This window comes from Euphorbia lathyris, chromosome 2 (genome assembly GCF_963576675.1).
Source record: "Euphorbia lathyris chromosome 2, ddEupLath1.1, whole genome shotgun sequence".
Lineage (NCBI taxonomy): Eukaryota > Viridiplantae > Streptophyta > Magnoliopsida > Malpighiales > Euphorbiaceae > Euphorbia > Euphorbia lathyris.
Window position 1 is genome coordinate 106359526 of NC_088911.1, and position 12572 is coordinate 106372097.

At 33.7% G+C, this 12572-nt stretch overlaps 1 protein-coding gene across 1 annotated transcript; it reads right to left on the reverse strand.

Annotated features, from left to right (window-relative positions):
• Nucleotides 1-6299: 6299 nt before the first annotated feature.
• Nucleotides 6300-12336, reverse strand: LOC136219321 (uncharacterized). Its single transcript, XM_066006686.1, has 12 exons — nucleotides 12164-12336; nucleotides 11951-12062; nucleotides 11749-11812; nucleotides 11317-11418; nucleotides 11153-11217; nucleotides 9733-9804; nucleotides 9357-9436; nucleotides 9052-9268; nucleotides 7481-7536; nucleotides 7209-7337; nucleotides 6841-7024; nucleotides 6300-6676 (listed from the first exon to the last, which is right to left on the reverse strand). The coding sequence occupies exons 1-12, from the start codon at nucleotides 12211-12213 to the stop codon at nucleotides 6560-6562; spliced, it is 1248 nt and encodes a 415-aa protein (XP_065862758.1). The 5' UTR covers nucleotides 12214-12336; the 3' UTR covers nucleotides 6300-6559.
• Between the last annotated feature and the right edge of the window lie 236 nt (nucleotides 12337-12572).

The following is a 12572-nucleotide window of genomic DNA, read 5'->3' on the forward strand; positions in this document are numbered from 1 at the left end:
TTTCTCAAATGTACTATGGCTCGAGCTATTTGGACTCTTTCGCCTATTGGGGATGTGGGAACCCATTTTCATAACATTTTTTATTATTGGGGCTGGATCTTCTCTAAACCGGTGGAGCTTGTTGAGCTTGTTGCGGTTTTATGGTGGATTATTTGGTGTTATAGAAACGACATGGTGTGGAATCAAAAGGATTCACAATCCTCGATCCTGTAACATTCGGCCGGTTCCTTTTTACAGGCCTGGAAGAGAGCGCAGGCGTCGGTTTCTCCCTCAGGCAGTCCGGCTGTGCCAAGCCCTACGGTGTGGCAGCGTCCTCCAGCAGGTTTCCTAAAACTGAATGTGGATGGTGCTTCATTTGCGGACGAGAATGTGGCTGGGTTTGGGTGTATCATTCGGGACAAGTTGGGCCGGTTTGTTGCGGCTAAAAATGGTATCTTGCAGAATTATCAAGATGCATCGTTCATTGAAGCACTATCGGTCCGTGAAGCTCTCAGTTGGATCAAAGACCGTGGATGGAAGGATGTAATCATTGAATCAGATTCTTTGATCGTGGTACAGTATATGGCCCGCCCGTTAGAGGTTTCATCTCTTTTTAATGCCTTAGCCAATGATTGTCAGAATTCATTGAACGAGTTTTTTAATTGCTCTATTCGATTTGTCTGTCGTTCCGCAAATTCTGTTGCTCATTTGTTAGCTAGAAGTAGTATTTTACCTTTACATCGGGGTGAGTGGTTTTCTATACCCCTGATTTTATTTGTAATATGTTTTTTCTTGATTCTTAATATATGCTTCATTGGTTGTCAAAAAAAAATAAAAAAAAGAGCATATCATTTCTCCTAGCTTGAGTTGAAAAAGAAATGTTACTTTACGAGCTTTTTTTGAATGGGGAAGAATAGCTTACCCTTTTGCATTTTGGTTCTACTCTTAGGAGGAATTTTAGAATCTTTCACTTTGATTTTCTCCTTCGGGTTGGAGGAAGCACTGCTCCAATCACGTTCTTCTTCAATGGGTCCTCCCGTGGTGCTGATTTTGTTGGTGAAAGGACGAGTAGAGCTGTGACTTCCATTCTTTTAGCCGCGACACTTCCTTCCCATTGTTATAAGAAAAGAAATGACTGCTAAAGGAGAAGAAAATTACCCTTAGATTCCGGTGATCTTAGATGAAACCGAAGAAGAGAGAAATTTAGAAGCTTGGACTCTGTGGCGCTGAAAAAGAATGAACGAAACTTAGGTTAGAATTTAGGTCATGTGCTCCTTTCCATTTTTATCAAACTGCCCTCAAAGAAAAGCATACAAAAATGCAATTAATATTAACCATAAAAAATTAAAAAATTAAAAAATTAAAAGAAAACTACTTTTGAGAAACATAGAATCAAGTGGGTTAGGAGGAGAAGCAGTTTACTATGATTGAGTGGCCGATTAATTTTTTTTCTTTGAAGTATATGTATATCTGCTAGACTGGGCATGGGTCGGCGATCCCGCCCGGTCCAGACTCATTTAGTCGGACTTGGACACATAAAATTAGTGTCAGGTCCGGTCCGAGCCCAAACTCGTAGAAGCCTGTCAGAAACTGGGCGGATTTGGGCTATATGAATTTTCCATCGGCTCGGTCCGGCCCGATATACTATATATATATATATATATTAATTTATAAATATAAATTAATTATATTTTTTTATAAGATGATATATATATATATTTATCTTACCACCAATTAGTTTATTAGAATTTTTCCAAACTTATTAAGTATTGTGGTGTGTGTACTATTTTTTTATTTAGAAAAGTTGGTGTGACATTTTAATTGTATTTTTTTAATATACAGACGGGCTTGGACGGATGAGCTTGGAATTCATATTTTAGATCCGAGCCCAATTCGAGCCCGAACCTGACTCAATTTATTGCGGGTTGGGTTGGGCTTGGACTCGTCAGGTTTTATTAAAAGCCCGACAAGCCCGGTCCAATCCGACCCATGCCTATACCAGATCACGTTTTCTCAACCATCTTTTTTAATAACAATACAAATAAAATAATAATAAATAATAAATAAAATAAACAATGGTAGTAAAAAGAAGGCAGAGACTATTTTTTTTTGAAGTTGAGGACACATCATTTGTCAAGACACAAATACAATAAATGTTGTAACCAATTTCACCAGTTTCTCATAAGCCGTTGGCACAGTTTGAACAAAATTGATTTCTGTTTTTATTTTGACCAAACGGTTATAATTGACACATGGGGCGCGACTTAAATGAAATTGACCCTGAAATTAAATTAAAAAAAAATGATAATACTAAAAAAAATTATTTAATGGGTTGCCTTCCGAGAGCGCAATTTATTTAATGTCATTATACTCGTCGAGCTCCTTTTTTTCTAATCTTTCTCATAATGTGGAATTCTTACGCTCATTTCTGACTCTCGTTCCTCTTTAAAACCTTCATTGAACACTTTCAAGCGATACCCATTTACTTTGAAAACTGTATTCGTCTCGAGACTCTTGATTTCAACTGTACCATAAGGAAAGATGTTAATCACAATAAAAGGACCAATCTAACGAGAACGTAACTTACCGAGCGTTCGTTCAATCGAGAACTATATAATAAAACTTTTTGTCCAATTTGAAATTGTATTCTCAAGATTATACTATCATGAAACAGCTTTGTCTTCTCTTTATAAATTTTCAAATTTTCATAAGCTTCCAAACGTAGCTCCTCAAGTTTTTACATTTGCAATTTTCGGTTTAAACCAGCTAACTCCATATCCATGGTGCATCTCCATATTGCCCAAAATGCTTTGTGCTCAATTTCCACCGGTAAATGGCAAGGTTTCCCGAACACTAACATGTAGATAGGCATCCCCTATTGGCGTTTTTACGTGGTCCGGTAGGCCTAAAGTGCATCTTCGAGGCGCAAACTCCAATCTTTCATCCTGAATTGATTGTTTTCTCTAAGCTACATTTGACCTCTCGATTTGATACTTCAGCTTGCCCATTTGTTTGCGGATGATAGGCAGTGGATGTTCGGTGATTCACTCCGTACTTTTTCAACGAGACCTCAATTGAGCGATTTGCAAAAATGAATCCATTAGTCACTTATGATAGCTTTTGGAACTCTAAATCTACTGAAAATGTTAAACTTGATAAAACCTATCACAACTTTGGAATCGACAATTTTGGTGGCTTTAGCTTCCACCCATTTTGATACATAATCAACAACTAAAAGTATATAAACATACCCATAAGATGATGGGAAATGACTCATAAAATCAATTCCCCGTACATCAAAGCTATCACACACGTGTATGTATATGAGGCATTTCATTTCATTACGATTAGATATATTTATGGTCATTTGGCATTGTTCACAAATTTTGTAAGAAATGTATGCATCTCTAAACAATGTTTCTTAATAAAAACCACAGTCCAAAACTTTCCTAGCTATTCTTCTAGGTCCAAAATGACCACCACATGCAAGATAATGACATAAATTTAAAATTGATACATGTTCATTTTCAGGTACTCAACGTCTAATTACTTGATCCGAACAAAATTTCCAATAGCATTTGCTTGTTGGAAATCTTCTTGTAATAATGGGCACTCATCAGTATGATGTCCCACACTTGAACATACTCCACATATTTTTTCGGGTTGCACTTTATCTGCAACAATCTGACGAATGAAAGAAACTAATTTGGTAAATTTATTTTCAATATTAGAATTACTTGCAAAGAATGTATAAAAATCAAGAAAATAGGGGCATATGATATCATGCAAATTGACATCATATGTGTGACATCAGCACCACCCCTTTTGAGTTTTGAAGTCACGTTCAAAAGAGCCTGCCTAAGGACACCGCTAAAGGCTTCAGCCTCTTCCAGCAAAGGAACCTTTGAGAATCCTACCTGACAAATGATTCCTCCTAAGATTTAGATTCCTTGAGAGACACATATATCCTAGAATCATAAGGATTCTTAATCAATTGAAGGACTTAACCTAAAAATCCTATATATAAATAAGTATATACTTAAGATACGGTACGTTAACTACTATCTTACAACTTGCACGTGCCCTTAATTCGGTCTAAATCACAAGCTCACCCGTCTGACCTTGGTTTCTGTTTTATAAGTCAATACGACGATGGATCACTAAGGCGATTTGGACACGTAGGCATGATTAGATACTCAATTATCATTTAATATTTTACTTTTTTCCTTTTTTTTCCATTTATCTCGGTTTGCTTGCTTTTTCTTGTTTTTCTTAGTTTCTCGTTTTTCTTGTTTTTTCAAAAAAAAAAAATTCCATCTATCTCGACTTTTCCTCCTTTCTCATTTTTTTCCGTTTTTCCCGTTTTTTCATTTAACATGTGAACTATAATAAATTTATTTTTAAATTTAAAAGAAAAGTTGAAAATAAAACATATAAATATTTGGATTTAAAACCAACTCAACCTAATTCAATTGATCTATGTCTTATGTGATTTGGATTCAACCCAACTCATTGAATAAAACTATTAGGAAAAAAAAAGTATATAAGTTAAATTAGGTATATTTGGTAAACTTCTGATGCTTACTACACAAAATAGTAAGGTAACTAAGTTTTTTTTTTTTTTTTTTTTTTTTTGAAACATGGGTAACTAAGTTAAAGAGTAATATTCGTTGGTTTGTATAAGAGGAAATTACATATAAAAACACTTTTGAAAATTATTTTACAATTTGATAATTTTTTTTTTCTGTTTTTATCATTTTCTATTTTTTTTCTGTCATTTTTATTTATTTATTTTTTTTTTTTTTGTCACATTTCAGTTATTTTTGGAAATAAATTATTTCCAATTAAAGAAAAAAACTCAGCAATTGCAATGCTTGATGATATAACCAATTTTTTTTTAAAAAACTTGACATTTAAAGAAATTCTTTTTACACTACTACTTTGTTGTAAATAGTTAACCAAATCTTAACTAACATGTAACAAACCCTTTGTATAATTCATGTTAAAAGATGTGCCTTCTATGCTTACTTTGTTTTTAACAAAGTAAGCTTTACTTTGTTTTTTTACCATTGGATGAGCTTACTTTGTGAAAGTTCATCACCATCCAATGGTGGAAAAAACAAAATAAAGCTTACTTTGTCAAAAACAAAGTAAGCATAGTCTAACCCATTAAAAGATGGGGTGGGCTCAAGTTAGCAAAGATATAGGCAGGGCCGGCCCAGAGACTAGACTGGGAGTATGCGGGTCTAGGGCTGGAGGGAGCCAAAAAAAAATTCTTGATCTATATATATATTTTTTATTTTTTATTCATATATTAATGTCATTTAGGTTTTAAAGGATCCAGATAATTGATACTTTAAACATAAAAGTCGTCCAATTGACTTTTTGAATATAAATTGAAGGTTAATCTACAGTGAAACATTTTTTTGATTTTGCGTAAATAAAAAAATTTGATGACCGTAATAATATATATCTTACAATCATTAATAAAATACTTTTTATTTATTATTTATAAAAATATATTTTAAAATTCTATATACAATTTTTTTTTATTATCAGGGGCCTTATTTTTTTTTATTTTACCTGGGGCCATAAATTACAAAGAATTATTAGAGAACAAATGTGAGTGTCTTATACGAACTTACCATTTACCATGAGTCACCAACCTATTTATAAGGTGTGGAGAGAGATGATAAAGACTAGCTTACCCCCTAATCTAGGAACAATGGGCTTATAAATGGGTTATTTGGCCACCAGGCCCAAATAAACAAGCACTGGGCCTTCTGAAATGGGCTTCCTACTTAGGCACCATCATTTTCAAATAAGCTTCTACAATACTTTATTGGGTCAAATACATGAATATCATAAGTACAAAATTACAACTAAATCATACCACCAAACTTAATTCTTAATATATCGTTATTTTCCATATATTATAATTTTAAACCATAATTTAAAAATTCTAGACCCCAATTCATAAATCATAGACTTCTAATTTATAAATTCTAATTCTTAAAATATATTAAAAGTACTGATTTTATTAGTTTGACATAATTCAAAATCATTACTTGATATAATTATGCATATTAAATATTAATAGCATATTTTGCACACACAAAAAACAGCTAAATTAATTAAATAAACATACTATTGAAAAATAATAATTCAAATTTAGTATATATATAATGTATTTTGGAAGTAGAAAGATTGACTATAGTGTAATGCCTAGTGACAAATAAGTAATTTACCTTAATAATTTTGTGTAATGCGTAGTGACAAATAAGTAATTTACCTTAATAATTTTGTGTAATGCGTAGCGACAAATAAGTAATTTACCTTAATAATTTTAACTTGAGTAAAACATGGGAATCAACTAGAAATTGTTCATATACAGAAGATCGTGTTGCAGAATATATAGTTGTGATAGATCATGAATAACTATTGCTGAAGAAGCTAAGGGAATAATGTTTACAGATGATAATGGTTCAATACCAAATTGAACCAGACCAAAAAAAAAAAAAAAAAAAGTTCTTGATGTATAATGATCCCATAATGATTAAAGAGCAGCAACTATCTTACTTTAGGAGCTGCCAGCATGTAGCTGTATGCGCATTTGTTCGAGAAGTAGTTTTTCGATAGCATCCGCAAAGCTCAACAAGTTAAGACGGAGGTGTATATCCAAGGAATTCACCATTTCCTATCAAATTCAAATTGAAAATCCAAATAAGTTCAATGTAAATAGATAATGAACACTACAAATACTCAGCCAGTTGTTGATATTGGTCACTGCATTTCAATTGGACAAGATAATTCATGATCATTACTTCAGAAGTGAAAAGTTTAGATGATATGAATGCGCACCTCAACTTTGCAAAGAAAGCTTAACGAAATTTCCTGTGAATGGTGATCTGAGCTTTTGAGAGACAAAAGTTTAAGTGGAGAATCTGATAATGGCCAACCTTGACATAACTTTATAAATGCATCAACCCCTCCAACCAAGTGAGCTATAATTGTCTCATCTCTATCCAAGTACTCAAAGGAGTGCCTGCATTTGGAGCTAAGTTATTCTGGAAGTTGCAAAGGGTTCAAGGAAACAAAAGTACTATTTTTGATGGTTTACTGGATTGTTTAATTCATATCATCATATAACTGTGTCAATTCATTGCATTCAGATGATTATAGATCTTGTCAATTTCACGATACCGAGTTATCGACATTTGAAAACTTACCTTGATTTATTTCCACTCTTCACCAGCAATCGTCTCAAGGTGCAGAGGACAATCCTATCTTGAACTCCTCTGACAAACCACTCCAGTGAAGACCTCGTCTCCATCAATGCTGTGTGTGAAAATGATTCCCTGTAATATTGCCAAAGAATAATTTTGGACAAAAGTAAGGCACTTCTTTTGCATTGCAAAGAGTTACAAATACAAATATATAGCCATGAAAATAAAATATCCACAAGCAAACATAAAAGGGAAGTAACCCTGTAAAACCAAACCTGAAAGATTTTGCAGCATCAAGAATATCACTTATGTATATATCATTTGGAAACATCTGGAAAAAAACTGATAAGAGCGTAAGAAATTGTCGTAAAGTTCATTAAATAATACTAACTAATGGACACAAAAAAAAAAAATATTGGAGAATACTGAAAAAAAAGCAGCAGCAAATGTGCAATCATATTACTCCGCAATTTATTAACATATAAGCGGAAAGCCCATAGCATTTTTATAGCACATAATGCTTCATGCTCTTCTGCTTCACATTGTTTACATATAAGACATATTCTTATTCATGCAAACCTGTAACAATAAATTATTTTGAATGTTGTGAAGTTTGCATATCCAAAAGTTCATTCTTCACTCAGATGTGTATGAGTATACTTTGGAGGAACTTTCATGAAATTACGAGTAGATGCAAGTTTGCATTATATCCAGAAAACAGCAAGATATTCACGAATCCCAGCAACAATTATGAATTAAGTTAATGAATGAGAAAAGACAAACTTAGGTAAACTATAAGAAATATGGCATTTCATCTGTAAACACATTGTTATTCTCAGTACCTTCTCCATGTAACAGACCAAACATATGCATTGGTTCATAAAGATGTCATAATCAACCACTTCAAGCTTAAGAGGTGCGCACATTCATCCCATATAGAGAACAATGACAAACAATACAACATGTCCTTGAACTTGAGACTTAAAAACAAATTTAATTAGACAAGACCAAAAACATATATGATGGTTTCTGAGGGATAGAGGAAGATAATCGAAATATTCCTCTTCTGCATCCCTTGACTAACATGTGGGGCTCTTGATTTTTTTTTTTAAGTTGTGCGCAATGCACTTACATTAAACAAAGGAAAATTACATTAAAGATAAAGGAAAACCCCTAACCCACCCCACCTCGATGTGATTCGAACCCATGACCTCAACGGTCATAGGTAAGCTCTTAACCAACAGGCTAAGAGCTTCACCACAATGGGGCTCTTGATAAATTGGCTGCTAAAACAAGAAAGGAGAAATCAACAATGTGGAACATAGAGCCCCCATGAAGACCCAAGTTATGTGTAACTTCGATCAGCTTTTGCAAATTTTTGTAGCCTAATATCGACGTCCAAAATTAGGTTTGTTGGGTATTTTGAACCCATAGGCCAATACATTTTAATCCAATTAAGATATTGCTTTTGTCCTTTAAAGGGCCCATTATTTGCTCCTGATAACTACTGATCCAAACTTATTACCGTAGCTTCTACATTACAAGGTTAACTGGTCTGATTTTCTGAATCAATACCTATCTTCACTCTTAACAATGTAATTTGGGCACATGGGAATCAAGTGTAATGGCCAAGCAACCTTTGTACCTGTGGAATTTATCCAATGCATGCAATTAAAAAAAAAAAGTACAGGCACCAACGATTCCTCTGCTAATTGTTCCCAACCATCCAATCTTTTCTCTCTCGCATACACATATCTTTATTTTTCCTTTTCTCAATTAATGGTATGAAGGAAAGTAAAAATGGATACTACTTTAGCAGATTGGTAAGGCAAAAAGTTATATGTACCTCAACATCTTTAAGCTCCATTGTTCCACTAACTAGTTCTATCAGCAGTTCGTGATTTATTTCAGATGGTTGACCAGCATCTTCAATCTTTTGTTGACATGATAGATCTTCTAATTTTGGAAGATAAGTTCGCAATGACAATCTTATACAGTTCCCGTCAAAGTCAATGACTTTCAGACCTGATAATGTATCTTCAATTTGTTCCACAGAATCAATCCTGATAATAACAATTCAAGCAGCACGTGAAAGACTCGTGCTAAGACATTAGCTATGCAAATAAGAAAAGTATAAAAAGACTGAATTACCTTTTGATTATGGAATCAAAATCTTGCAAGGACTTCAAAACTGTTTTGCTTTTCTCTATCTGATTATCAAGCTCTAAAATCTGCAAGGTTGACAAATATCCTCATAAACTAATACAGATGCAAAATAGCCCAATAAAACGAACTCCTAAATCCGATCACAAAATTGGCAAGTACACTTCTAAACATAATCAACTCACAGGTTTAAGTAAAATATTTTATCTCTTATTCACATACATTGAGCTCAGTCCTATCATATGATTTGACATCCTCAAGAAAATCATCTAGATGGCAAAAGCTTCTCCGTGTAATTAAACTACAAGAATGCCTAGGGTGCAAAATGCAGACTATACCAAACTAAAGGATCAAGTTATAATACCTCAAACTGGCAATCTCCAAGTACATTTGTTGAATCAGAGGAGTCAGTGAGTTCCTTTCCCTTCTCCATATCCTAACAAAAGCAAAAATTAATTCCAAGGGGGAAAATACAATAGAAAACGCAGAATGTAGTGCGCAGATTATCAGAATCCTAAACACTTAATGGTTCTCATTTTTTCTGGATGCTGCATTCAGGTTAGAAATTCAAATTCAATAAAGGAAAGCATTTCAAACTGATGATCACGTAGGAAATAAATAACAGAATCAAGTTCAACTAGTGAAATTGCTATTCTCCACCCATTGCAAATGTATACTACTACTTAATTAAATTTTAAGTGGAATATATAGTCGACTGTTGAAGGAAGATCATGAAGGTTTGTGAAAGTTGTTAGGAGGATGATTAAGGCACCTCCAAAAGTTGAACAGACAAGTTTTCAACAACAATTAATTGGTAATGACAAACCATAATGTAGTTATTTTCTGTTTCTTTATTTTGGATGCTGCTCAAAACAGGATAAAAAAACTTTGTTAAGCATCTGCAAGATCTAGCACTCCCAGTCAGGTTGTCTAATGTAGCGAGCGCCACAGCTGCGCACACTCAGAGATTAATGTTCCATAAGTTAGAACCACTATTCTTAAGATCTCTATGCTAATTGGATTTCTAGATTAAATCTAGGTTAAGGGCAATAGGTGAAATACCAGTTAAGTTCCACAGCTCAATCCAAGAAAGTTACCAGCTTAACACCTAAGACAAACCACATTTAGGCAAAAATGTTAAAGGGCATAGGACAGTCTTCAGAATGGGTCACAACAGGGACAAGCCCTCTGTTGCAATATCCCACAGTATTCCTGTTTTACAGTTTGTATTTGTAATTTGTACTAAGACAACGCAGCAAATGCTTTAAGGGGGGGTAAAAAAAACAAGGTTTCACATAAATAGCTGATGTTGCATTGCTATCCTAGCATTTCTCCATTAAAATTCCAAAGGCCTGATTATAGAAGAGTTTCACTTAAAATAACCATTTTATTTACTATTTTTTCTTGCTTTCCAGATAATATCTATATTGAAAATTAGTAGCAGGTTAAACCACACGTATTGAAACATTTAACAACATTTTAAGTCTACTATAATCTCTATTGTGCTCGCAATTACCATTTGCAATTATCAATTTAATATTTCAAAACTGACGTGAAATTGCAATCTATTAGTTCTAAGAAAATAGTCTCAATAAATCAAACATAACTCTAATTAACTAAGACTAAGCTCAACAAAACTGTAATGCAATTATGCAACAGCCTAGCTCAGTTAAACATAACCAATTTTGTTTCTCTTTGAAAAGCTATTGATTAAATGGTATCAAGAGTCATGTAACCACTAAAAACTTTTGTTCCCATTACAAACATTTTCAACAAATACTAACCTGTGATGATACAAGATCTAATGTGAACTTCAACAGTTCAGTATCACCCTCCAATGTACTAGAATCTGGAAACATGCAATGAAACCACATCAAAATACAAATTTAAAAGTGACAGCAGGCTGAATGCGAAATCCTAGAGAAAGAAAAAAGAAAATAAGTTTGACCTTCCATATGTTTTCTTGTAAGAACCTCAATTTCATTGGAGATCTTAGTGCTCTCAGCCTCTGCGACACTGAGCTCCTCTTTCAGATGCTCTACAAATGCATCTGCATCAACAAATTCCATAAACTCAGAACCAGAAATTTAAATCCATATGCTGAGATAATAATAAAAAAAAAAAAAAAATCTAGCCAAGTTCAGCTTCTCATAATTGGTATATATCAATTCCTCTAAATTCCCAAATTTTAAAAGCAGTTGATACAAGCCCCAGAAACACAGAAGAAATTAAAAATATACTGTATAAAAAGTAGACCAGATTAAACGCATGCCAAAACCACTACATCAATATCCGGACAAAGAGAGTATAGACTATTCTAATAACCACTAAGAGCACAGTGTACTCCCGGAATTCAAATAAATTGAAACTGAAGACTTGCCCAAATCTTCAATCCCTAAGAGGCTGAAGTCACTGCACTCAGACACAATCTGCTGCACTTTACTCTGCAAAAAGCAAAATCTCACACTCAACAATAAATAAATTGTTGCAAGCAATACAATGAATATGGCCCGAAAAACAGTTAAAAGAAAAAGGAAGTGCGCAAAACTGAAAGGGAAAGTAAAGCATATTCCCAAATTTACCTCGAGCCCAAGAGCACAATCTTCCAGTAATTGGTCAGAATCTGAAGGGAGACTTTCAGCCACAGTATCGTCATTGCAATTACTCTGTATTTCTTCGAGCTCTCTTATCCCACTGCAGTAAAGCCCCGCAATGAAAATGTCAACTCAAACAGAAACTCAAATGTAAATAACCAAGCATCACAATAGCACGCATACAAAGGGAAGAAGACTTACCTGCGAATGGTGTCTAGGTCAAGAGGTTCTGATGGAGGGATAGTTTCCATGTTTCTCCCAAAATCCAATGTCCCGCTCAATCTTTTTAACGATCACAGCATGAAAATCTATTAAAATTTGAAAATGAAGATGAACAGCTCGAAACTGGGCTTATTTAGGCCTGGTTTGTTTGAAGTAAAACAGTGTCCAGTATTTTAAGCTTTTGTAACCATAATTCTTTTTCACCTTTTAAAAATAATAATTATTCATTATTTTTTCTCTTTTCTCAGTATTATAGTCGAATATTAGAATATATTTTATTTCCCAGCAACAAAATTTCTGTTATACAAAATACAATTTTTTTGACAAACAAACAGGGCTTTATAGTAGATTGGGTCCTTCCAAGTGTCACGCGGCACCAAGACTTTTT

Bases quoted from the DNA above. Each gene is read 5' to 3' on its own strand.
- LOC136219321 (XM_066006686.1), bottom strand. From the start codon at position 12,213: ATGGAAACTATCCCTCCATCAGAACCTCTTGACCTAGACACCATTCGC. The intron at 11,813-11,950 runs GTAAATTTGGGA...TGCTTTTTGCAG, and splicing joins ATTGTGCTCTTGGGCTCGAG to AGTAAAGTGCAGCAGATTGT. The intron at 11,218-11,316 runs GTCAAACTTATT...GCATGTTTCCAG, and splicing joins TACAAGAAAACATATGGAAG to ATTCTAGTACATTGGAGGGT.